We start from the raw sequence: 27,066 nt of genomic DNA on the forward strand, positions 1-27,066 counted from the left end.
GGCTACTTTGTAAAGTGATTAAACCTCATCCCGACTTAGAACGTGAATATCTGTATACGATTTAAAGACAATCCATCCAATAGTTGTTGAGACATTTCAGTGTTGAGCAAAGTTCCCCTCCATCCACAGTGACCATTTTAAGCAGCAGCCTATACAGAGCAGCTAGCATGATAACTTACTGATCTGCACTGCTGACCCACTGCACCCCCTTCTAGTGGTGGGAGTGGGATAAGTGGCTTGATGCTTTTACACCCTTAAAAAGTCCACTTGGTAAATGACAAGACGGACTGACTTATCAGATTTATGCTGCCGTTAAGTGTGCATCATTAAAAAAGGAGATTATACTTGGGTGTGACCCCTGCTTGTATTACACACACTCCCGTCACATTACGGAACTCTTTGAAGCTCAAGCCCAACACCGACTGCCTCCCTCCACAGACGCCCCTCACACAGACATCACAGGAGTCTCGAATGCGTGATTGTTCATTAACCTCGCCGTCTGACTGGAAACAGCAACATACACCCCATTATTAGTGAGTCATTCCTCCTGCTGTTTATCTCTCCTCTCTTCTTTCAGCCTTTTTTTCTTTCTGCTCTATTACTCAGAGGCCTCTCTGGTCCAAAGGCACTGAGGGGTTGCCAGGAAATCCCAAAGACCTAAAACAAGGACAGGAAACCCCAAAGCAAAGCTTGGAGCTATAGATAATGATGAGGGACCAGTAGTCTCAATTAAAACATATGGGTAATCTTACTTTACAAATTGGACTTCATTTTTATATTAAAGTATTATCAGTCAGTGGGTCCACCACTGAGGTCCAGACCGAAAATCAATTGGTGTGAAATTTTGTTAAAGGCTATCATGTTCCGTTTTGACTTTGTTCATCTTCTGACATTTTACCAAGTGCAAAAGGACTGAGTTCAGAGTTGAGCAGAGCTAGTTCACAGTAGAATTTCTCAACAACCTTTGAAATAGTTGCTGCAGCATTTGTTTCAGATATTGATATATCGCTCATTATGAGATATTACACATTAGGGATTCTTGCATGTAGCGTCATCAACAGGTCAAAATTCCAATTTGTCAACAGTTGTGATTGATGGACAGATTCTTGCAGAAATTACGACATTACAACTGTAGTGTATGACATGGTGCTGCAGCTCAGGAGGTAGAGCGGGTTGTCCACTAACCAGAAGGTCAGCGGCTCGATCCCTGTCTCCCCCATTCTGCATGCCGAAGTGTCCTTGGGCTATTTACTTAACCCCAAATTGACCCTGATGGCAACTCACTAAATTCTGCACACTGAACCTTTAAGATTAGTATGGAAATTGGTGTAGTGAAATTAGTATGGTGGTCTTTGGTGCATTCAAAAACAAAGAAAGAAAAGGGTGTGGATTCACTTTCTATTATATTGTGAGATTTTTCAACATTTTTGTGAATTTCTTTGAGATATTTATGACGAAAAATCTGCTTATATGAACAACTGAAATTTGGTGTTGATCGGTATATTGATCTGGATACATCTGATCTCACTACATCTAAAAGCAATATTGTAATAAAGTGGACAATCAGGCTTGACAGAGGTTTACGCTCTCCGAGTGTAGCAATCATTTACATCACGTCAGTAAAAGTAAATGACAGCTGGGAATATGGTGACATCACTTCAGCAGTGCAAGAATCATGTACCATAGGACCCACAGTGCATCTCTGGGAGCTGCTTGTGCTCTGGTCATTTGGTGCTTGGAGCTGCGACTGTAAATCCTTATCCTGTGTCACATTTTGAGTCATTCCCTCTCTGATATCACCGCACCATGTTCAAGTCACTCTTTCATTATCTCCCACTGCTGTTATCTTTCTCCCTCCTGTGCAATTCTCTTTGCACAGACAGCTGAGGCGCCAAACTGTGAGCACGAGAGACGGACGCAGAGGGAGGATAAAGAACGGACAAAAAAAAGAAAGAAGAAGAAGAAGCGGAGATTCCAGCAGCTCGGGATGGTTGCTGAGACAGCAGAGTCTGTCTGTGTGCGAGCAGATGTCTTACAGCAGTATATGAACACTGAGAGCAGAGAAGTAGGAGCATATCTCCTGAATTAATACCAAGCAATTAGGCCCACTCCACTCCAAGCGAGAGTGTTAGTGTTGTGTGTGTGTGTGTGTGTGTGTGTGTGTGTGTGTGTGTGTGTGTGTGTGTGTGTGTGTGTGGGTGTGTGTGTGTGTGTGTGTGTGTGTGTGTGTGTGTGTGTGTGTGTGTGTTTGGTGTGAGACACAGTGTGAAGCAGGTTATTTGCTGATGTGCATTTTTCCCCAGACATGTTATCAAATCCATTTACAGATGGGAAGTGGTGAGGTACAGTAGCTTCGTCTGGCCCCGCTGCTGCTGCTAATGGGAGCGATAAGGTGTGAGGGAAAGAAGAGACAGGAAAGAGGAGGAAGTGGGATTATTTTAACCTACAACAATTTACACTTCCATCAGGTGACAGAGCAGCAAATAAGGCAAATGCTCTGTTCTGTCTCTGCAGCAGTGGGAATAGCCTTTTAGCCTGGGTTGGGTCACATGGATTGTGCGTGCTTGTGAGCCGCAAAGCCTCATGTGATGCAGCTCAAGAGAGATCTGTAACAAAGGGAAAAGTTATGCCTGAGCTCCCTGTGGTTGGGACCAGGTAGTTTCCCCTGGTGCGTCAGTGCTGCGCTCTAGTGGCCACTCCGTAAAATCAGTGTTTCATGACATCTCAACTTTCAGGTCTGGTGATGCTTTATTTTGCAGATCCTGTAACTCCGACAAGATTTCCTGGAAGAAGCGTGTAATCTGGAGATAATGATAGGGTGTAAAGCAAGAGGGGTGTTCTTTGGATATGGGCACTGCATCTGTAACACAGAAAGCTGATAAAGAGTTTTCATATGTGTGTTGGTCGCTGCCAAGTGTTTGTGTGCGTTTAGTAATTTTACTTTACAAGGAACAGTAAATGATTGGTGGATGTTACAGGTACAAAAAAAATAAACTTTAGAGACTTCAATACTGCAAATGTATCTGTTTTTAATGGAAAAAAAAGATAATGCAGGAAAGAAAAGACACAAATACAATATTCATCTGTCATAAAACATCAGTTTTTTATGGTTCTGTTAATGTCTTTAACAGAACGTGCCTTACTAGCAGTTCCTGTTTACTTTCTATAAATGTCTGGATCTCCTCCACTTTGTCTTAGTGAACCGATTAAGCATTTAGTAACGACTTCAAGGTCTCCTGCTCTACAGAAGCTTTTTGTTGTGTCACTCACTTTGGACAAAAGCATCTAAGGAATGAGCAAATTTAAAAGATGCTACTTTTAGTTCACCTTTTAATTTGGAAAGCCTGAGAAGTAATTATGTGCCCGGCCCTACTGAAACCAATCCAGAACCTGTAATTCCAACTGACTGCTGTTTAACCAGGCACATGCTTTCAGTCAGAGCACAGCAGGTCAGCTGAAATATGTCTAAAAAGAAATATAATATAGAATTAAAATAAATAAATGAGTGGACATTAAATGAGGGCTCGAACAAGACAACAACAAATAAACACAACTAAATGAATCTTAACTACATGAGGGTCTTTGAGCTTTGTCTTTATAAATGGCAACAAATTTCATTACCAGTGCATTTTCTGGGGAAATGATTTGAAGATCACAGACCCATAAAATAAAGCATTTATTTTCTTGTTGCAGCAACAGAAACAGAAAATATAAACACTACCTCCTTGCACAGAAACATCCCAAGTGTCAACGGGAAGATTCGTGTTCTGGAGCCAAAAACACATTATTGGCCCAGATTTGCAGAGAGTGTTTGTTTCAGCGGTGAGCACTGATGATCGTCATCAGTTTTTAAATGTCTAACACTTAATGCCTGTACTTTGTTGAAGCAGATCTAAAGATTTCAATATGTGCAATTATCTGGGTAATTACGTAATAGTTGGATGAGATTACCTTAATGAGTAAAACGCATGCTTGTCAACTGTTATTAATCAGCTTATTAATATTTGTGGACAAGCAATTGAAAAATAAATGAAAAACCAAAAATACCCCAAACACTGAAAAGTAATATCTTATGGCGTTTTATCTCTGCTGGGCTGCGACGAAGAAATGTGTTTTTTACTAAATGATCTCCTGAGTATTTTGTGGATTAACTGATTAATCCCATTATGTATGAAATGTCAGAGAACTGTGAAAAATTGCCATAAATTTCTCTGAGAAGAGCTGCAAATAGGTTTTCATATCTGTTAAGCTATTGATTAATCGGTTGAGTTTTTCTTAATGAACTGATTTATTGTTTGTTCTATGAAAGGTTGAAAAAAGAACTATGGAAAACTTCTTCCGACCCCTTATTCTGTCCAAATAACAGTCCAAAACAAAATGATATTCAATTAAAAACCATACAAAACACAGAAAAGCAGGCATTTTTTTCTTGATTAAACAAGTAAGACAATAACTCGGGACTCGTGAATCAAACTGGTAATCATTGTATCCCAAAACACAAAGGGACGTCTTCAAATCATTTTTTTGTCCAACCAACAATCCAAAACCCCAAAAGGATTCACCTCACAATGATAAACTGATGCAAACAATAAACTCCCAATTTAATAGGCTGGTGAGTGACTCAGACAATAAATCAATCATCAGAGTATTTGCCTGTTGTTTAAGTGACAAATCATTGCAGCTATAATTCTTTGCATGAGAAGTTTAACTGAGTTGAACTGTTGTGAAAAAAAATATGAAGGAGCAACAAGAACCAGTGGGACCACACTTGCCAGAGAGAAACATAAGTGGAGCACACAAAGTGAAATATCTGCCTGTTGGAGAAACTCGCTGTCCTCACGTGGTCTGCAGTAAGTCATGGATTACCCTACTGACCCAGACCGAGTTCTCCATGACACAACTTCACATGGAGCACAAACTCCACAGAGAACATTACCGTCGCATCAACACGGTGCCGGGTCAGGTCATGGGATCTTAAATTCGTCCAACCTGGGAGGAACTCCAACATGAGGAAATTGAATCTTTTCCTTTGCTTAGATCCCATTATAATATAAACTCTGTCATGTGGCCAACCTTCCGAAACAGGCCATTTTAGGTCCTGTGACCCGCTTAAAGGCTCCACGCTTTCTCTGCACGTATGTCAGTAATATTTTTGCAGCGTGCGGTTGCAGAGTAGTTGGTTAATGACAGGGGAAGCCTGAGCGGTGCGGGGCCAGCTCCACGGGCCCTCTGCGTAAACAGGCGTAGCTGGCTGCCATCTGGTTGGCTTCCACTTCAGAGCAGAGAGCCCGTGGAACGCTAACTGATGATCTGCACTGATTCCAGCTACAACTCCCGCAGCAGGATATTTAGGAACAGCTTCGAACGGTAACTTCTAACTTACGGCCACACGATTAAAGGCTCAGTTCACCCAACTCACACAAAAAAATACATATTTTCTCGCTTCCTTTCATTTCTTTTCAGTTTCCTTCAATACAGATGGTTAGAGTTTGACATATTTGTCCCTGGGAATCCTGCCTCTATTCTAGAGTTATGAAAGAGAAGGAGAATTGTGTTTGTGGTGATCGCAACATTGTAAAAAAAATGAACATTATAATTGATTTTGCAGAAAATCCTCCTTGTAGCTCAGCACAAGGGCAGGGTCAAAGATACGCCAACGTGTCTGCGATTTGCCTCGCCATAGGAATCAAATGTTTTTCCCTCGCCTGCACAGATTAGAAGTGAACAGGAGGCAAATGTTTTACTCTGAAACATTTGCTTATGTGTGACCAGGCCCTAATCTGAAAAACAGTCTGTCAACAGTTTCCATAGGGACTATATCTTCTGTAGTTCCCAGAGAAGTCTGTGAAATAACCAAAGCAACCAAAATCAGCAAGAAACAATTATTGTTATTGACCTCGACCAATCTTACTTATATTTCCTGATGGGAATACTAATTATTTGCTGAATAAAAGTAACTCACATAAAGAACAATCTGAAGGTGAAATCTTAAAATGTCTTATTTAGTTGAACAATAAGTCACAGATATTGAATGTTCAGTGATGTAAATGAGAAGGAGACATAAAGTCTTCAAATGTGAGATGAAACAATCACGTAACAGATCTATAATCAGAATAGTTGTAGATTTTTTTTCTGCTCACAAATCAGTTAATCTACTTAGTGTTTCAGCTCTAAAAATCTTGAATATCCTAAAACCCTGGAGGCATAGAACTGAAACTATTTTAAGATTTGCAGTGACGAACCCCCAGAGGAACATCACCTAAATCTAGTTCCACAGCTCAGGTCTAAACTGCTTTTTAACATCTTTTAACATCTGATCAAGCTCTTTACAGACACATTTTCCTCTGGAGTTGGTGGAAAGAGTGAATAATAGACTCACATTTATCATGAGGACACAAACATGACTTAATCGTATCATCACAACATGTAAATAAGCAACTGTTAGCAGGTTTGTCATATGTACGGTTGGGCAATTAATCAATAACAATAATAATATAATCCTCAACAGCAATATCAATCAATCAATCAATCATATTTTATTTGTATAGCTCATATTCAAAATTCGTCTCAACAAGGCGGCCACGCTCAGCAATATAGCAAAGGTTCAGTATATATTGATATAGTACTTTTTGCATTGTGTAAGCACAGTGGAAGTATAACACAGATTTATTTACCTCAGATTTATAAAATGTTTGGTTGTTTATCAAGTGTTTGTCATTCTGTGCTCATACTGAACAATGTAAAACCACAGGTTCTCCCATGCACCCTTAATGAGGGCGAATTATCCCAAAACTGAGTCAATTCTAAGACAATTTATCCGAAACCTGATGCAGCCTCAGATCTGCTGCGGTGCCTCTATTGTTGGACACGAGAGGACCAAACAGACATCTCTATCCGAGGGACCAAAGAGTGAAGCAGCTTGTGTGCAGGAGCAGACGTTTCCCAGACTGCTGCAGACTTTGGAATCTGAATAAATGCACTGGCACGGGGGTAAAAAGAAAAAAGCCTCTTTGAAAGTACTGAACAACTTCACACAAACACACAGCGCGAGTGTGCGGATGAGAGCAAACATTCACACACAAAATAGTCAGGTCTGTCTTTGGAAAACACTCAGAGCGAGTCAAGAGAAAGGCTCTCGCTCCTGCCGCAGTTTGTGACTTCATTTGAATCACAAAGAAACAAAAGGCTTTCTCAAAGCTCTGCACTGAATGTGACACAGAACGATAAAGCTGCACAGGAACACAACAAGAAAACAACATCAAAATGCACAGAAGTTTTCTGCTTCTGTACAGTGTTGTTATCCTGATAAGCCCACAAACTTATGCAACTTTTGACAAGCTACACCCCTCTGTTCCCATGACCGGGTCGCGCTTTGTGTGTGTGTGTGTCTGTGTGTGTGTGATACAGTGAGTGTGTGTTTGAGCCTGTTGTGCCAACAGAAAAGTCGACGGGGGCAGCAATGGGACAAACTGTGGGAGGCAAAACAGAAAAGAAGAAAAGAGAAGAGCGCAAAGGAGACTGGGTGAAGAGCAGAAAGAGAGAGCTCAAGCAGAAGTAAACGTCCGTCTCACAGAGACTCTCTTATTGGTAGTTCATTAGTCTCGACCTTGCCTTTAACCCACGGCGAATGCTGCAGCAAGCCCACTGCTATGACACCGCCACTATACGAGCCACACACACACACACACACAAGGAATGCTGCTTCTGTTATTGTCTTTAAGTGCCAAACTCAGGCCAAGGCCTGGCCAGGGTTCGGAAAACAAAATAACAGCCGTGCGAAGCGCTCCCACACACACACACACACACACACACACACACACACACACACACACACACACACACACACACACACACACACACACACACACACTCACACACACACACACACACACACACACACACACACTGACACATACACACCCAACAACACTTCCGTCCATTCTCTTACACAGAGAAAGGAAGTAGAGTCGAGCTGGCCGGGCCCCACTTGTCCAGACAGGGGTAGCCTGGCAAAACCCTGTCTCAGGCCTGCTTACTTCCCACTCTGAATGGATTTAGAAGACTCTCTGCCCTCGCCAGCCTTCACCTTCCTCACGGCTTACTGTGGTGGTAGATGTAAAAAGTCCACCGTCTTCGGGTGTATTTAATTATCTGGTTAAAGTGGAAATACGAAACACTGCACATTTTAACACGACTCTTTCTCCCTCACATCACTGGACCTCGAACGACTAATTAAAAAGGTTAAACCATGTAGTGATGGCACCTCACATCCAATAATCAATCTTCTATATATATATATATATGTAAAGGTAGATATGTGAGTAGGCCTATTGTATATCAAGCAGTCTTGTTGTTATAGTCCATGATCAGCTGCCGCCACGATCATGATCCACCACCACGATCCACCAAGGGTTTATGATTAGCTACATGTCCACTCCTCCGTATATACATATATATTTATATAGCATTAGTGAGATGATTTAGAGAAGCAGACAAGTAAAGAAACCCTCTACACACCCGTCAGCATCCATCTAACCATCCACTTAATGGACACATCCACTCTTCTAATGAATAAAATACATGTGAGTGTGTGTTTTAGCAGGAAACTCTTACCTTGGGCCATTTGGGGTTGATGAGACGAGCTTTGACTGCGTCATCCAGAGCAGTGCTGTACTGACCCAGTCGGAGATAGGCCGCCGAGCGGTTACTGTAGAGGATACAGTTCTGGGGGTCAGCGGTCAGGGCCTCGCTGTACAGACGCACAGCCAGCTCATACTCCCCCTGTTGGCACGCCTGGTTACTGCGACGCACGCGCTCCAGAAATTCGGCTTTGCTCAGGCCGGAGGGGCTGCAGCCCGTTGGTCGTTCCGCTCTTTTCAGTGTTGCCGCTGAAGGTATCACAGGGGACGAAGAGGAGGAGGATGAAGAAGGAGGGTTGGTCCTGCTGGTGGAGCGAGAACCAAACAGGGAGAACTGAGGAGTTGATGGGAAGGAAGAGGAGGACAAGAGGAGAGAGAGAGACATCTGTTAAATGTCATGTAATTACAGCTGAAATGATCACTCCATTAATCAATCAACATTCGTCGACAGTCACTCATCAGGAACAACCTGAGCTGTGCAGCTCAGGAGGTAGAGAGGGTCGTCCATTAACTACAAGGAAGGTGGTTCGATCCCCTGCAGCACAGGCAGGGTGTAGCAGGCTGGTCAGTTAGTGACAGGTTCACCAGCAGATAATTTTGTTCCATCAGAATGAAATGATTGGTCATGTTTATCACAGTCCCGCGAGGGACACAGACATCAGCTTTTTCTTTTATTTTCCAGATGACTTTATTTATTGATGGCTATCAGGACGTAAGGAAGATTTCATCAAATGGGATAAAACGTGTTTAAGGAACAAATTACATACCCTACCTTAAATACTGTAGTGGTCTTCCTAAAGTTAGAAGAAATGGCAATATATTGCCTTGCTTACAGTATCGCAATATATTGTGATATATGTAATCCCTGCATCATGATACCTATTGTATCAGCCGATTGTTGCCAATACTCAGCCCTACTTAAGTGCTATATACTGTCACTCAGTGGGGAGAGCTGCCCTCTTACAGGAGGAACACGAGGTGCTAAGTTATACCATGTATTTTGTGCCAGTAAGCTACAAAGGTCAGGTTGATCAAATGAGTCAAGATCAATCAATCAAAATGCCACATTTAAAGAAACTCCCTACAGGCGTTCCTGAGATATCATGTTCTCACAGATGGGATACATGGAGGACCAAACCAGAAACATGCCTCCAAGCACATCTGTCATCACTACCGAGTTGAAGTGTGGATTGTGAATGTGCTTTCGGCTGCTTTTATAAAAGTCGACTTAGTGCCATCAGAACTCTACCAGGGACGACACAGAAACTGCAGCAGCCTCATTTGCATGATATGATACTGGAGTCACTGGCAAATGGGACCAAACTGCTGCGTGCACTCTTCCCTTCTGTTCGGTGGTAACGGCTCAAATTCCTCAGGGAGATGGAGAGAGAGAGAGGAGGAAAGTCAGACAGCGACTCAGACAGTCAGATGAGGGTTTCTGTTCATTTCACTGTCACACCCGCTGAAACCTTGTGCAAAATGTGCACACTGAGGTTAGCTCTCTGTAGCTTTAACATTGAGGCGCTGCCTCCCTCCCTGATCTGGTGTTTCCAAATTTGTCCTTTCACCAGAGCTTACACCAAGGCCTTCATTATACCTCTCTGTTCCTCTCCCTCTCTCTCACACACACACACACACACACACACACACACACACACACACACACACACAAAAACACACTAAAATCTTTGGATACATACTTCAAATATGCAGACTGGAGGGATTCCTAAAACTTCAGACGAGAGTTTTGAGTGAGAGGCAAGAAAATGCACAAAGTTTAAGCCATTTTATATTTACGTTGGGCAGCTACCACTAGGGCGGTTGCCAAGTACCAAAAGGAGAGATGTGAGGCAAAGATGCTGTGTGAGGTGAAAGGGACAGACGCATGCAGGTGTAAAAATAATGACATTACAGGAAGTGAGTTCTAATTTGGCTGCAAACATGATCAGCAGACGCAGCCGCAGCAGCAGAAGCATCAGCAGCAGCATCAGACTGTTGTAAACACAGTCAGTCAAAGTCAAAACATAATTTACAACAAGTGATCCAGAACAACTTGTGCGATTTCTTCTACTGGTCAGAGAGCAGGACAAATCCCTATCAACACAGCAGCTCTTTAGTCCTTGTTAATTATGTACATGAGACTTTCCGCAGCAAATGACACATTAAGCTTCTCCATCTTGGCTCATCAAGTGACTCCTGGTGCACAGTAAGTACTGCCTCGGTGCTCTCTGTTTTACTCATGGCCTTTTTAATCAAGTACACTATGCCTCTGACAGATGGCAACGGGATTCATTTGGAAACAATCAGAAGCGGCCGTCTGTTAATAGCGAGATTTAGGTCCGATTTTTGTCACTGATCTTGCCACAGCCTTTGTAACAGGGAGTGGAGCAGTGAAAGGATTCAATCCAGGGCACCCAAAGGAAAGTCTCTAAAAAGCGTTGCTTTGACAATTCATATCCTATTTAGTTGTCCAGTTACATTACTTACAAGTTTAAATGCATTAAAGCTCTGCTATCAAATAACTAAATTCTTGTTAAAGTCACCGTCTCTTTATTTATTGTTGTTTAAAACCAAGTCATACACAGTTCTCTCCAGAGGAAAAATATTCAGTCAATTACAGACTCATTTATTTCCCCATAAATAGTGTTTCCAAGGCCCCACTGTGCAAGATCGAGTCTGATTTGTCCATCTATGTTTATCTCCTCCAAGGAGGTTATTGTTCCATCTCCGTTTCTCTGTCTGTCTGTTACTTAGTGATCAGGATTATGCAAAAGTTACAGGACTGATTACCACGAAACTTGGCAGGGGGTCAGGAAAGAACCCAAATCATTTAACATTATGAGGTAGGGTGTTTGTCAACATTTTCACTGATTTCTCAAAGAATAATTCATGGATCTGGATCAGACATGTTTAGGTAACTGATATTTATGAGGGTGTCCACATTCAAATAAAAAAAAGTCTAATGAATTTAAATGTGGATTCATAATGGGATTGTTGGGCCTTGGCTTTAAAATAAATAAATAGAATTTAAAAATACGAGGAACAGCTGTCAACTCCCCTCAATGTGCCTAAAAGCCCTTTGGTTGTCCAGAAAAAGGACGTTGACAGCCTGACATCAGTGTCCTCATTGATGGCTGCAGCCCTGAGGGGAGCTATGACACAGTAGTGCTTGATCCATGGAGCCAATTTACACTTTTCACAGTTCTCTGGAAATGCCAATTCTACAGCTGCTCTCTAAAAGGTGCCATCACTATTAATGGATCCATCATGTTAACACAAATATAACAGGCGTGATATAAAGCAGAGCTTGTTTAACATGTAACCAGGGCTGTGTTTGCGGAGGTAAACACAGAAAGCAACATATCGAAAGACGTAAAGCTCTAATCCTATTACTACTGAACTAGAAAACAGGAGAACATGCACTGTAGGGACTTCACACAGATGACCTTTTGTGTGGGATGTGTACACATTTGTGTTTTTTAAACAGAAGTCTGAGTACACTGGAACCTACGAGGAAGCACCTGCACACAATCTGGGCACATGCCGAGGGAGCATCAGTGAGTTCAAGTGAAAAGTGGAAAATATGAGAGTGGAGTTTGATGCATTGACTGATCTGTTCCATGTTTGACTAATGGCTCAGTTAAAAGGTCCAGACAGGGTGATTAGTTCTCCTTACACCACTGTGTCGCTTCATGTCTCCACAAAAGCACAGTTGGAGTTGGAGAAAGTAAATAAGTACTATATATTTAATCAAGTACTGTAGCTAAGTACAAGATTGAGTACTTGTACTTATTCACTTTGTACTTTACACTTTTTAAAGCTAGTAATGCACTTTTTTTCACTCCACCTAATTAATCTTTTACTTACTCTTTACTTTGCCACTTCAAATGAATCATACAAAATAAAGTCAACTTATAAATGATCATGTAATTATAAATTAAGTCAGTCAGCAGTCAATAAAGTAGTGAGTTCTGCATAGTGAAGTGAAATTTTTAGTATATTGTCATTTCTTTACGTTAAAGGGGACATAGCATGCCCATTTTACCACAAGTTGATATGGTTCCTTGGGGTCTTAATGAAATGTCTGTAACATACTTTGGTCAAAATACCACAAGGATCATTTCAAACAGCACCCTTTTTACCCTGTATAAAACAGCCCTCCACAGAGTGACCTGTTTTGAGTGCCTGTTCCTTTAAATGCTAATGAGCCAGCTCCCCCCTCCCCCCTCTCCCCCCAGGATTTTAAACGATATAAATTACATATTTTATATGATATAAATTATCAAATATGCATCCCATACTTTGTATTCCCCTTGTGTTGTCCTGGAGTTTTAATTTTCCAAATCACATAATTAAATGTCCCCCTCTGCCCATCCACTACAAGCACACAAGCAGACAGACAGAGAGAGAAAGAGAGGGGTGGGGTGGGGGGGGCTATGAAGACCATCATTTACCCCCGAACCCCGACATTCAACGGGTACAACAACAAGTGGAGAAAGCAGAATCGCAGGCTGACCTTATATATACAGTCTATGGGGCTGACCAGCGGAGAAATGCTCGTCCCGTGTGAACAGCCAGGCGGCTGCGCGCTTGAGAACGGCGCTGCGCGGCGCGGCGCTTCCGCGTCCGGTGTAAACCCGGTGTAACGAGTGTGGGGGGGCGGGGGGATGAGGTGGGGGGTGGGCCAAGGCCATGTAGGGAGACTTCCAGTGTATTGTGACGACACAAAACCCAGGAAGCTCATTCCAGTCACTCAAGCATGACGTTTCTGACTTAGAGGAACCATAACAAAACACGCGAGTGTTTTTTCCCCAGAGTTTTTGGGTTGGTAGACATGCCAGATACCCACATTAACGTGTAGAAGCACTAACAAAGCGGAATTTGCATGATATGTCCCCTTTAACTCAAATAAAGTTTTGAACGCAGGACTTGACATGTTGCAGAGTATGTATACACTGTGTACTATTACTACTTTTACTTAAATAGTCATTCTGGTATTTACATTACGTGTAAAACGTTTAGAATTTATCCAGCAAATCCTCTCTACAGTCTCAACACAGCAGTGGCTACAGTGTAATCTTATGGGGCAACAGCAACAGTCCACAAAATGTCCTTTAAAGTATTTGTTGCATTCTTTTTAACATTCTTCCTCTGTGGGCATAAAGTCACAGCACCCACAGGAACATCATCGGTTTCCAGAGCTTGGGAACCGCGCAGCAGCTCGTTGTCCCTCCTCTGCTTGTTGGCTCTCTTTCTCTCTCTCCTCATTCACAATTCAATTTGTTGGAGCTCTTCGTCCGTATACTCCTGCTCAAACAAGTAGGAATGGTCATCTTGTGCCATTCTTCAACACTGTCCGCATCAGAAAAAATATTCAGCCATAATAATTTCTCTACAATCCAAACTCCTCTCTCCCTTTTCCACCTCCGTCATCCTGCAACCCAGGTCTCATGAGATGTGAGAGGGCGACCTCGTTGAGCGAGACATGTAATGTTTCCAGACTCTTAGGAAACACCCAGAGTCAAAAATTGAGCCTTTTTTTTTGTAAAAAACCTTGTAACATTGTACCTGCTGCTGCCATGTACCATTTACACACCCACATTTAGAAACATAGGGCCCAGGTTGAAGAAATCCCCCATTAGCTAAAGGATCTGTGTACTATACCTGCCACAGTGTGTGAAATTATTCATTTTATAAAAGATTTTTGAGTAGGGGTTGACCAAAGTTGCATCGTCGAGATAATGCAGGTCTTCATTCTGCTCTGCTCATTGATGTTTAAGCTACTGCAGATTCTGCACCACATTCTGCGTTTGCTTCATGGTAAATATAGTTTACTGAGGGCAGTGGTAGACATTTATTCTGAAATCAGACAACAGCATTTGCAGTTCACTTCACAAAACAACAACTGATTTACAAAGCTTAGTTGAGGAAAATGGCTCAGTAACTTTTAGAGAGCCGGAATTATAAATATACTAGAGGATCTGTGTTGGAGCAGGCTGGTTGTGGCTGACAAGCAAAGAGATGGACACGTTCTTAGGTGAGGTTAAGTGAATACATGCAGCAGTATATAAATATGTAATGTTCAGGGAAGCCTCTCCCACCTGTGCTCTGGACACCTGCACAAAAAGAGTTCAGCCTCAGCTCTGATCACATTATGACAATTTGAATGTGATGGTGTGTCTGCTGTTGTGAGGTTGTTGCAAAAAGACTATAATTAAAGTCTGTGCACATATAAAAAAAAAGAAAATGCCATATGAAAACTCTTATTTGTAGTTTACGAATCTAGTGACAGTCTCATGTTCCCATTTAACACAGTGGGAAATAAGACATTTCTCTCTAAAAGCAACAAATAAATCAATGTTTTAGTAAAATGGCAAATTGTCCAGTTGAGTCATTAAATTGCCCTGACATGAATTTGTATTGTGACTTTGTAATGCATCTTTAATTAAGCTTGTGTTGATTTGATGTGTCACATGGTCTGTGTATATGTCTGTGGCAGCTTATTTACGAACACACACACACACACACACACACACACACACACACACACACACACACACACACACACACACACACACACACACACACACACACACACACACACACACACACACACACACACACACACACACACACACACACACACACACACACACACACACACACACACACACACACTTCCCCTGTCTCCTGTCTTACTATTCCCAGCCCCTTTTTTCAGATCAGGTCAAAGGGAGTACATTCCTGGAGAACAACACAGAGACACAGACATAAACTGTGCAGCTGAATACCTGAGTGAGAGGAAATTGTGGCCCTGAAAGTGAACCTCTGTTCTTTTAATATGAGTCATGTTGTAGGTGATGAACTGAGACAACTAGTTGCTATTAGATTAAATCACATGCAGAACTGTATTTGAACCAAGGATACCTGATAATATGATTACTATGAGCATAAGTATGAAGTCAGGGATTAAGACTAAAGATAACATGTTTTTTATTATTAGGTTATGGTATGGCTCTGACTAGCTGGATGAAAGAATTAGAGCCCTGCTGATATTACTGTGGATTACAGGTGAAATGATTAATCAAATAATTGATTAGTTAATAGACAACTATCAATAGATTACTATTGGCATATATTAATTCTCTTAATAAATTGTTGTAGTTATATTTTCAAGCTAATATCCCCTCAAATGTGAATACCTCTTTGTTTGTGGACTGATTGTTGGACAAAGTGAAACACCACCTCAGCAATTATGACAGGAATGTTTCTGAGATGTAATACAGACATAATACTTAGTTTGTCTTTCAAAATAAGTTTTAATTGGTGTTTGTTCGTATGTTGGTTAGTTTACAGGGTTAGGCAATAAATACTAAACCGATTTTCCATGACATTTTGTGGAGTGGTGAGGCATGAACCCATTTGGGGCGTATATCCACACAAAGGGACGGACCTTTCTACTTTCTTTAACATGTCGAGATAGGGCTTTAGCATCGGATTTATATGCTCTCTGATCACCCTTCCAGTTATCAACTAGAATACTAGTCAGCAGAGCGCAGCAGAGCCAGTCCCATTAAATTCAATCGAGTCAAAACACATAAATATATTTTTTATGCACTTTTATGAACTCGAAAAAAAAATCTGCTGAATTTTTTTTCATTAGGATTCATGCATTATTCACTGGGGATTTTGTGAATGAAATCAAAAAACTCAGTATCTAGAAATGTAATAAGGAAGTGACCAAAATTGTAAGAAATCGTTTTTGGCCCCTGTCCCATCCTTCCAACTAGTTTCATTGAAATCTGTTGAGTAGTTTTTGTGTGATCCTGGTGAAAATCAAACAAACAGACAGGGCGGAAAACAAATTCCTTGGCAGAGGTGAGTCATCTGCTGATTATTTTCCTTCATAAACTGATTGATCCTTTAGTCTAAAAAATGTAAGAAGGGAAAAGTAACCATTATAACGAACCACAGCCCAAGACGGCATCTTCCAAAATGTTGTTGTTGTTGTTTTTTACAATTATTTAAAACTTAGAATAGTACCCAATGTTCACATTGGAGAAACTGTTTGAATATTTGAATTTTGGGATTGAAACCCAATTCGGGAAATATGACAATTCCATTTTTTGGCAGTTGTCCTGGTTCCAGCTCCAGAGACACTGTTTATTAATTACCTCTGACGTGCATTTGGCCTTTCTACACTGACATTTCCTGCAAATTGTCACAACACATATCTCAACTGAGACTAGATTTTTGGGGTCAATGCTGACAAAAGATATTTGGCGTATTTTTAGCATGAATGAATAATCTTGATACAGGACCTGACATTTGATTTGTAAAGAATTGTGACGAAGATACAAACTGACTGGGACAGTTAACAGTGCAAAACATCCCGTCACCTCGCTCCCTGGTGGACCAACTATTTTACAAGGGTCACGGTTATTACTGAAGCTACTTATCGTTCAACATTGACACCAACACTGATACATTTATAATAAGCTAAAATCAGTCTAGTGCTAAACAGAATCAGTGTTGAAATCAATTCCTAAAACTCCCTGTTACACACCTGCTTTCATGATGTGTTGTTTTTGTTGCTGTAGCGTCGACTTTATTTTACCTTCAATTCGTTTTTTTCAGGTTTTGATAACTCGTTTTTTTTGGAATAAAGTCTCCAGCTCTCAGTGCTTTTCAATCCAGACTTAAAAATCTACTGTGGTGTTATCCTGTAGTTACTGCTTTGTATTAAACTATATTCGGTCCCATTTAGTTTTGCTCTCTACTATAGCAGCACTGTTATTATCTTTAAAGGGATAGTTCACCCAAAAATGAAAATTCACTCATAATCCACTCACCGCTATGTTATCCTCCTCTGGAGCCGCGTTTGCATGTGGACCATAGAGGACATTTAGACTAAAAGCATTGTGTAAATGACAGTTTCCAGTCGAATATGAATGTCAGGGCTTACGGACACTTGTATGGAGGCATGTTATGTTCTTACTGTTGTTATTTTTACGTCTGAAGATAGGTCACTAATGTCTACAATTGTATTGGATTTGGCTGCAACACTGTTTACTCCTGAAACTCCAAAAGGGTTTTGTGGAGTTCACCCCTCCATCGGCATAGTGGTGAGTAGATAATGAGTGAATTTAGATTTTTTTTGGGGTGAACTATCCCTTTAACTTCTATTATATTTTACTCAACCTAATCCTATTTGTTGGTGTTTCTTTATGTTACTTGAATCTCTTCTATATTTTGTGTTAATGTCTTGTTGACTTTGTTGTTGAAAGATGCCAGACAGTTGAATTAGCCTCGTCTTGCCAACTCCTTTTGTTTGAATAAGGACATTGATTCCTGTTGCCCTGCAGCTCTAAAGACACTAACGAGTTCTAATGTAACCTGTGCTTCCCTGACCCTCGAGTCAACAAGTAGCCCCTCAGCATGGTGGCATCCACAGCCTGGAGGCTTGGGAGTGGAGCAGAGAGGCTGCATGGCAGTGGCTCCACGCAGCCTCCCTGCAGCCCTGGCAGCGGTCAGATGGCAGCTCGCTGGGAACTGGTTTTCAGATGGATCCCTTGCAGGATGGTGGGCAGCCCGTCTGTCTGGGAACTGTCACCGTGTCGGAGCTCCCTTTCTTCCGCACACTGACACCCGGACACCGGGCCATCTGTTCCGACCCCTAACCGAATACCCCCCCCCCCCCTTGTTTCCAGGGCTCTTACCTTCTCTTTCCTCGTCCTTTGCTTTTCCATCGCTGCTAAATCCGGCGACAGCGGCTCCAAACTTTCATCCCACAGCCACTAACGGTGAAGCGGGGACAGGAAACCTCTCCGCCACCGTCCGCTACCAGGCGAAAGTTCACGGTCCGCTGCGCTTTGTTCGGAGCGGAGAAAAGTTCAAGATTTGGGGAGACGTGTGCGCTACGTGACGACCCTGCGGAGCTTCTCTTCCTGGGGAAAGTTAATCCAGAGTAAATGCGCCATGTTCCCACAGACGATCTCCCCTCCTTGGCGGAATGCTAGTCCGGCGAGAGGCGGGGATCCGGTCCGGCTCCGCGTTCTGCAGCCTCCAGCCCCCAGGTTTCAATTACACGATCATGACATCAGAGAGGAGTAGAGTTACCTGACAGATCCGTGTGACTGCAGCCAGCCTCCCTGTGCACATCACCACTCAGACCTCACATCAGTCTGAGGAGTAAATAATGAAGTAAATCCTTCTTTTCTTTCCTTTTATCCTTTTATTAGGATAAACCCACAAAACAATAAATAATCAAACACGTGTAACCTTTGTAGTCTAAACAGCAGGAAGCAAATAGCGTGAATGTGTTTAAAAGGTTTTTTACATTTTCATTTTCGCATGTGCAAAGTCATAGTTGGAAAAGTTGATACCACTCTCATATCCATTAAAGGTGCTATATGTAGTTTTTTTTTCTTTCTTTAGCTACAACTGTTGTTTGTTTAATCGAGCACACTCACTGTGGATTCAGCATTCAAATTCCTTACTTTATTTATTCATCCACTTTATTTCTAATGTTAGCGCTCTTTGGCTTATCTCCTGCCAAAGTTAGCATGCTAACCAGTTAGCCCCGGCCAGCCAACCAACTCTGACTGTATATGAATATGGACGACTTGACTGCTTTCCAAAAGTGAAGCCAAAGCGCTGTTTCCACTTCTTTCCAGCGTTTATGCTAAGCTAACCGCTGCTCACTCTTGTGTAGTATTTATGGTATAAACATGAGAGTAGTGTCAATCTTCTCGTCTAAGAAAGTCTTCTAAAAAGAAAGCAATGAAAGCAATATTAAAAATGGTCAGATTCTTCATTTAAATCAGTCAGTCATACATTTCCTTCTCACATCAAAAAAGTGTTATGTACAGATATTTACATACTTGTTCCCCTGTACACTTTCCTTTTTCATTATGGTGCTAACAACATAATGTGCATCAGTCTACAACTCAAATAATACAGTTAAAACAGTCACAAGTAACAAGAGCTGACACAAGAGTTGACGTGCGAGTGTGAGCGTATATTACATGAAAGGTTTTTCACTTTATATTTATTCATTGAACTATTAAGTTGTATTCTGTGTAAATCCAATATCCATCATATGGGGAAATACAAAATAATATAGTTTAATTTAAACTAGACTTATATTTACACTTCAAATTTAAAGCTATTAAGAATATCATTAGAGTCCCTAACAATCTCTGGAGATGTTAAAACTACCAAACACTCCCAGAAGTAATAAGGAGAGACCTGAGTATCCTCATTGGTGGCTAAAGGGGAAGTTGAACAGTCTCAGTGGTGCATAAAAAGGGGACTAAACATCGACCTCCTTGTTATTATATATTCAGCATAACAACAACCAATATGAAACACTATAGATGTTTATGGCAGTTGTCGGGATTTGTCATGGCAGGAAAAGCATATGTCTGATACCTCTAATGATGGATCCAGGGCTTATGAACTGCCACAAATCAATTAAATGCTGTTTTAACTAATATCATTAGTTACACCTATGCTTTTGCTGCTTTGACATGACAAAAGTATATTTATGCTTTTGAAAAAAATTGTTTCACAGTTTGAAAGCTAAGCTTCACCACATCCCTGATGATACAATATAAATACAAAATACTACAACATAAACTGGGGACCCCAAGTGATAAATAAACAAGACATCATGAGGCCTTCCTGTGCAGAGCTGGTACGTTCTCCCTGTGCCTGTGTGGGTGAGATTGATCCGCCTTTGGTGGGACTATGAGTGTAAAAGGTCGTTTGTCTCCATTTGTCAACCCTGTGACACCCTGAGTATCTGTCCAGGATGAAACATGTGCCCTCTCAGCTGGGATTGCCTCCAGCCTCCACATGTGCAGTGCAGTTAATGTGTCTAAGGATTTTTAAAGCAATCAAATGAATAAATGTAGACCATGCAGTTGTGAAATAATCAGGGCATAGCTGTGAATCAGCTCATAATTATGAAGTGATATTCCACCCTGCTGCTTTTACAATTTGGGCAGTTTTTGTTTGTAAGATTTAAAATCCTTTTCCAGATTCTGTTTTTATGTTTTCTGTATAAATCTTGGGACCATGTCACTTCAACCTATAACCTTTTGGAATGGTGTGTATTGTTGGTTCAATAAAATCGTATTAAATGTGCCTTTTTGTTTGGGTCATTCAAACCAAATCAGCGAATCACATTACTGGCTCTGCCCCATTTGAAGAGCCGTCATGAAGTAAAATTTACAATAAGAAAAATTTGCCTTTTTGTAGTTACATTTTGAAATAAAGTTACCTGCAATAAACAGTTAGTGGTTGTATGTATATTTTGTATGTATTTATTTATATGATTATCTACTTCATGATGTCTCATGTTCTTATTCAGTATCAGAAGCTTTGGGTCTCCATAATATTCCCTCTCAGACAAGCTCTCTTCCTCATACAGCTGGCCGCTGAGCAGTTTGACCAGGTGTCCTGCTCTTGTTCATTTGTTTGGGCCGAGTCATCCTGAGACACAGTCTGTGAAGCTTCACAGCTCGGCCATTTCTTTTAGCTATCCTGGTGTTTGGCCTCCTGACCTTCAGTTGCAATGCCTGTAGATGGCGCTGCTCCTCCACATCAGCACCACTCCTCTGCTCGAGCTGAGGAAGGTCTGCCTTCACCAGGACTGCTGTACAGCTGTAAAATAAATAAGCAATGATGGTTTTATGATGCTATAATAACTTCAGTACAGTACATCCATTTAATGCTGCTTTATACTTCTAATATCGTACTCTCTAGCTGCTGTTGAGCCTGACCTCAAGGTTGGAAACCACTGGACTAAAGTATCAAACAATATATAAAGTAACACGAGCCCCACCTCATGCATCTACAACAGGAAAACGCTGCTGAAATATTGGTGCATCAGTATGAATCTAATTATGTTTTTCTGTAGGAGGAGTTGTTTTACTGGAGGATCCATTTGTATTTTTATTTAAATTGGGTTTTAATTACAGGACTAATAAGTCTTTCAGTTCTTCTCATGTCATGTGGATACATCTACAGTGACTGTGTGATTGTGGACTGACGTTTTGCCTGTTGTGCAGTCCTGTGGGAGGAAGCAAGATCCAGACACGCGTCCGAGCAGAAGAGAATGTACTTCGGTCAGTTGTCTCTGTTCAACCAAAGTCTGGAATAATCTGAAAGGACAGCAAGACAAAACAAACGTCAGAGACCAAAAGACATGCCAAACCAAAAAAAGGAACACAAATACAGATGATGGACGGACTGCCAAAGGAAAAAGGAAAGTGCAAACATGAGATTTTGATAATATATTAGCCAAGGACACACAAAAAAATTCTGTGCAGATTTAGAGAGACCGGTACATCTTATGCAACAGTGTGTCTGTGAATCTACGAGGACATTACTTGTGGCCTACTTCTGTGTTATGAAACACCACACCATGTCTGCCTCATATTTCTTGGTACAAACCGAAAAGAAGGTCACAAAGTCTACACATGCTCTGCAAATAGCACTCCTAATATTTACTCTGGGGGTTAAATACATTTGCGTATTCCAGGCATGGTGTGACACACCCCTGCCTCTTTATTTGATGATTTAATCAATTAACTGTGATAAGTTTTTTTGCAAAAAAGCAAAAAAAAAGTTCTGATCAGTATTTATTGCCTGGAAGTTGTTGATTTACCTTTTGGTACAATTGCAGTGGTACAGCGTCCTGGGCTCTGGGTTGTAGATGCCATATTTCATTCGCTGAGGAAGGATCTTGTGTCCGCACTCATCAAGATCCTTATAGACACCACACGATAGTTGCATCCCTGTGGAAATGAAGCAGGAATTCCTTAACTGCAGTGTGAAGCTATAAACTGAAGAGCTGGAGAAATGTGTGCAATATTAAATACCTGTGATAGTAGTGTCCACCTCCGTCACCGTTAGGGTTGGGATGGGTGGCGTGCTCAGATGGTTTCTACTCTCAGGTACTGATCCAGTAGGTTTCTCTGATATGGTTGTGACCGTGGGGGTGTTGACATTGGTAACAGGAGTGAGGGAGGAGGAGGGGGACCTCGTTGAAGGTGTAGGGACTGTGGATGCAGCAGCAGCAGTGATGGAGGAAAGTTGTGGGTGGGACGTGATGCTCTCTAGGAACTCTGCAGGTGCGGTGGTGTTGGCGATGGTGCTGTTCATGCCGGCCTCTGTTGGATTGGTAGACTCGTACACTTTGGGGGGATGGACCTCAGCATACAGAGACATTTTAGTCTCTTTACACCTGTAAATTGCAACAGAGGTTGAAGTCATTTGAAGAATGACAATGACATTTATATATAACCAAATACATGCTTTTTTTACAGCAAGTGAGAGAGGAAGGTTCAAACGATGACAGTCTGTTTGCTTAACCTCGCACATTGACTAGAAGCATTAGAAACAGTTGGCCTCGCTCTGTCCCTCACCAGCACCTCCAACTTTCAACAGTTAATATGTGGTTTGTTTCATTTTAACAACAGAAAAAAATCCAGCCATGATGCTAAGCGACGCGACCTGGCAACTTCAGAGTCGATATTCTTAATTGTTCTGATGCACATGATGTTAGCAACTCTGTGAGGCTGTAAGCAGATTCAACATGACAGCAGAGCTTTGAGCTAAATGCCAACATGCTGACATGAAGACAGTCACAATGATGTTTAGCAGGTACAACATTTACCGTGTTCACCATCTTAGTTCAGCTTCTAGTTTAGCTGTAAATACACAACACAACTTAAGCGGCTGTAGTTCTTTTCAGGTATTTGATCATAAACCAAAGCATTGAATTTTTGACCTGATGGTTTAAAATTACAATTTTCCTGAGGGGGACATACAAATGTGTACGTCAATCAAAATCTTAGCAACAGCTGTCGAGACAGTTCAATTAAATCCATGAATATGAAGGTTCCCCAGTTGAACCAAAGACTAATTTCGGAAGTGGCAAGATATCCAGTATTCCACAATATAATAAAGTTAAAGAATAAAAATAGAAACTTGTTTTTGTTGTTTAGTCTTATGCTTACACTAATCTTGGGACCCCCTCAAAAGATGTGACCTCCTGGTGTGCCAGTTATCATACAAGTCATTCAGATTCATCCTCAGGGGACTATGAATGCTAGCTTTAGGCAGCTAGCATTGCTAAAAATTCCATACTGGACGGAAAATTCTGAGTGAGAGATATCACAAAACCTGGATAAACACAATTCTAGTTGCATGACTAAATGCAACTGGAGGTAAATGTGATTGTTTGGACAGTGGGTGAATTATACAGTCATCTTTATCACTGATAAATCCTAAAACTGATTTATTGATGTGCACTCAAAATACACTTCGAACTTACTGAACAATTTACTTACATTCCAAACCAGTTTCTCTGTTGACATTGGAGTCGATGGGAGAACTCAAAGCAGTTCATCTTCAGCAGGTTAAAGAAGGTGTATCCCACCACATCAGATATCCTGTCATTCGCCTCCTTCAAACAACTATGAAACCTGTACCGTGAAACATGTTGGGTCCATTATTAGAAACGTCACAGAACGCACATACAGGAAATCAACTGATACGGACTGAGTGCAGTAACAAAAAAAGCCTACTTGTTGTCACAGTCACAGTGAGACATGGTGAAGATGTTGGTGTTGAAGACACCAAACTCAGAATGAAAGGACAGGATGGTGTCTTTGCATTGGTCATGCTCCCGGCAGCAGCTGTCTGTGTCCGAAAAAACTCCTGCAGAAGACAAGGCAAGAGGGAGTGAGCAGGGGGGAAAAGAATATTACCACAACATGACCGGAATTTGCTGTCATATATACAATCACTGATTTAGAGGTGTATCGTAGGCTGTATATGATGATGGATGACACGACAGCTTCCCAAAAGTAAAACAAAAAATATTGATCACCCCTGGTGGCTGGCTGCGGAATAGATGTCATAAACCCCGCCTCTTCCATGTTAGTTAATGGGACATGAACCAAACTAATGATAAGTTTTGTTGTAATTAGTAATTTGATGCTATAGAAACGGGTGAAATGTCATGACTGACTCTTGAGGGTTGAGTATCAGCGGGACCTCGATACCGCGGCTCCACGCAAGCACGAATGCGCAGACTCAGGCTCCAAATGACGATGAAGATGGCAGCACCCCTATCCTGGATATCTTAGATTCATTTTTGTTCTTGACACATAGTCTATGGTCACTGTCTGCTCCTCAGCTCCCCCTCTCTTCAGCCCCTGCTCACTTCTCTCAGGCCACGTTCTCTCTTCCAGTTCCCCAGACCTGCCTTCCTCTGGCCTTCCACCAGATGTCGTCAGAGTTTCCCTCCTTTTCCCCTCACCTGATTGTCCCACCCATCCACGCACCTGTCCCTTCTTCTTATCATCCCTGCAGTCACCTGACGTCTGCCCATCTCATTGGGCAGACCTCATTCTCTACACACACCAGGTCAGCTGCTGCGGGCCCCATGTCTTTAGGCTCCTTGTTTTTTCGATGTTGATATTATTATTATTACAATGTTCACGAAAATGAATGACATAATTCTCATGCCTTGGAATTTGCATTCTGAAAAATGTCAGAATTTATTCTCTAAAACAGACTTTTTGAAAATGTTTTGAAATGTATCATCATGTCCCCCTTTGCAGTCAATGGAAATACATCATCTTTAAACACCATATTCTCATTCATGGAGCAATCAAACCTTGTGAAAAAAAGATCACAGTCAATACTGTCTAGATGAAGTAGAGAAATGATCAAAATGTTATCTTGATAGCTAAACGTTTTACAGTAGTAGTAGTCAGCAGCCCTGCAGACTGCCTTTCGTCACAGTGTGAAGAGGTAGTGCCAAATGCCACATTTTTATTGGCACACAAGCTGAATGACTTTTCTTTTTCCATCAAACGCACACTTCAGAGGGACCACTGTGTCCCTCCTGGGACTTATATTTATAACTCAACCTACTGCCCAGATATTCTTATATTAAGCAGACATCAATTGCTCCCACACGTTTTTTAAAGGAAACATCTAGGCTATTTATGATCCTAATAAAAGAAGATTGCTTTGGAGTATAAAGTATTTCTCTAGTTAATGCAGTCAAGACAAGGAATATGAAAACATATTCTAGTATAATTTGCACACACACACACACAGGTTTGCCCAGCTATCGTTATTTGGACCGTCTTACCAAAACCTTATCTCTAAGCTTAACCATGACCAATTCATGCCTAACCCTAATGTTAACCTCACCACAGTTCACATCTTACCACTAACCTGAACAAGGACCTTAGAAAACCCCTTTAGTCTTATAGGACCAGGCTTTCCTCTCCACACAACCTTTATATAACTCTAAATAATTTGTAGAAATGAAGAAAATTTACCCAAATCAGCAAATGACAGCGCCTTGTTTCCAGAGCCGCACCAGAGGGTCCCAGGTACAATGAAACCTCGCTTTACACGCACATGGGTCCTGACCTCTGACCTCTCATCCTGACCCTGACTCTTCCCAGCCTCGGGGAGACCTCCATCGCTGTTCACCGAGGGCCACCCCACTCCTTCCACCCCTGGAGAATCCAGAGAGACGCACCGCTCCTCGGCCCCGAACACGGAGTTCAAATGTACATTTGGATCCGGGTGATCGGTGAAGTCGTGCGTGTTCTCCGCGCACAGAGACAAATAGTTCTGGATCACCGATGCGTCATCGCTCCAAGCGCAGCCGAGCAGAGTGCGCGCGCCGGACCAGGCGCTGTGGTACAGCCGCAGAGATGCAGAGTCCCGCCGGAGGAAGCTGTGGTGCACTTCGTCGTTCGGCAAAACTTTGGTCCAGACACAGAGGAGCGAGGCTTGTGCAGGCGTCCACAGCAGGAGGGATGCTGTTAGGAGGACCAGGGCAGAGATGTGCGTCATGGTGGCGCGTTGACGGACCGGAGGCGGAGTGAGTGATGCTGAGAGGCTTCAGGTTCTGGAGCAGATGGTCGCTGCACTCTCTGGCGACCTTATGGCAAAGTGGCAGACTCCAGGTCGGGTTTAAATGAGGAGGGGAGGAGGCGTGGGGGGGAGAGATCTGGTGCAACCAAAGTAAACTAAACCACACGGAATCATGTGACCTGTCACATCTCTCTAGCTCTCTCTCTCACCCCCCCCCCCCCCCTCTCTCACACTCACACTCTCTCGCTGACAGTGACACATGACATATTGATTAACACACACACACCCACACACACACACACACACACACACACATGCACACACAAGCCAGATGGTTTATCAGTTTGAAAATGTGACTAATATATTGATAAACAATTGGCACGCCACCAACACACACAACCCACACTAAATAGACACTCCAGTGACAATGTGACAAAGTAATCAATTAACATTGATTGATAAAATGACATGAGATAAACTAGCAACTACTTTCTTGCCCATTTGCTTT

At 41.9% G+C, this 27,066-nt stretch overlaps 2 protein-coding genes across 6 annotated transcripts in view; both read right to left on the minus strand.

Annotated features, from left to right (window-relative positions):
- ttc28 (tetratricopeptide repeat domain 28) overlaps window positions 1–18,637 on the minus strand; it is a 136,803-nt gene extending 118,166 nt beyond the window's left edge. For all 4 annotated transcript variants that reach the window (XM_034601325.1, XM_034601323.1, XM_034601324.1 and 1 more), the window contains exons 1-2: window positions 18,359–18,637; window positions 8,614–8,973 (exon numbers count right to left, since the gene is read on the minus strand). In XM_034601325.1, the coding sequence (XP_034457216.1) occupies window positions 8,614–8,973; window positions 18,359–18,388 (390 nt within the window). In that variant the 5' untranslated portion in view covers window positions 18,389–18,637. The remainder of the gene's footprint in view (window positions 1–8,613; window positions 8,974–18,358) is intronic.
- A 1,431-nt stretch (window positions 18,638–20,068) lies between these two features.
- pla2g3 (phospholipase A2 group III) lies at window positions 20,069–26,697 on the minus strand. Of its 2 annotated transcripts, XR_004615552.1 has the most exons (8): window positions 26,012–26,697; window positions 24,239–24,371; window positions 24,002–24,136; window positions 22,529–22,893; window positions 22,315–22,444; window positions 21,698–21,808; window positions 20,988–21,308; window positions 20,069–20,125 (listed from the first exon to the last, which is right to left on the minus strand). XR_004615552.1 is itself a non-coding variant. In XM_034601330.1 (7 exons), the coding sequence occupies exons 1-7, from the start codon at window positions 26,535–26,537 to the stop codon at window positions 21,068–21,070; spliced, it is 1,641 nt and encodes a 546-aa protein (XP_034457221.1). In that variant the 5' UTR covers window positions 26,538–26,697; the 3' UTR covers window positions 20,951–21,067. The 2 variants fall into 2 exon arrangements, 1 of the variants encoding a protein (XP_034457221.1); XM_034601330.1 differs by lacking the exon at window positions 20,069–20,125 and having other exon boundaries at window positions 20,951–21,308.
- Window positions 26,698–27,066: the final 369 nt, after the last annotated feature.

Source organism: Hippoglossus hippoglossus, chromosome 12 (genome assembly GCF_009819705.1).
Source record: "Hippoglossus hippoglossus isolate fHipHip1 chromosome 12, fHipHip1.pri, whole genome shotgun sequence".
NCBI lineage: Eukaryota > Metazoa > Chordata > Actinopteri > Pleuronectiformes > Pleuronectidae > Hippoglossus > Hippoglossus hippoglossus.

Bases quoted from the DNA above. Each gene is read 5' to 3' on its own strand.
- pla2g3 (XM_034601330.1), bottom strand. From the start codon at position 26,537: ATGACGCACATCTCTGCCCTGGTCCTCCTAACAGCATCCCTCCTGCTG. The intron at 24,372-26,011 runs GTAAATTTTCTT...TGTCTTCTGCAG, and splicing joins GCTGTCATTTGCTGATTTGG to GAGTTTTTTCGGACACAGAC. The intron at 22,445-22,528 runs GTATTTAATATT...TCATTTCCACAG, and splicing joins GGTGGACACTACTATCACAG to GGATGCAACTATCGTGTGGT.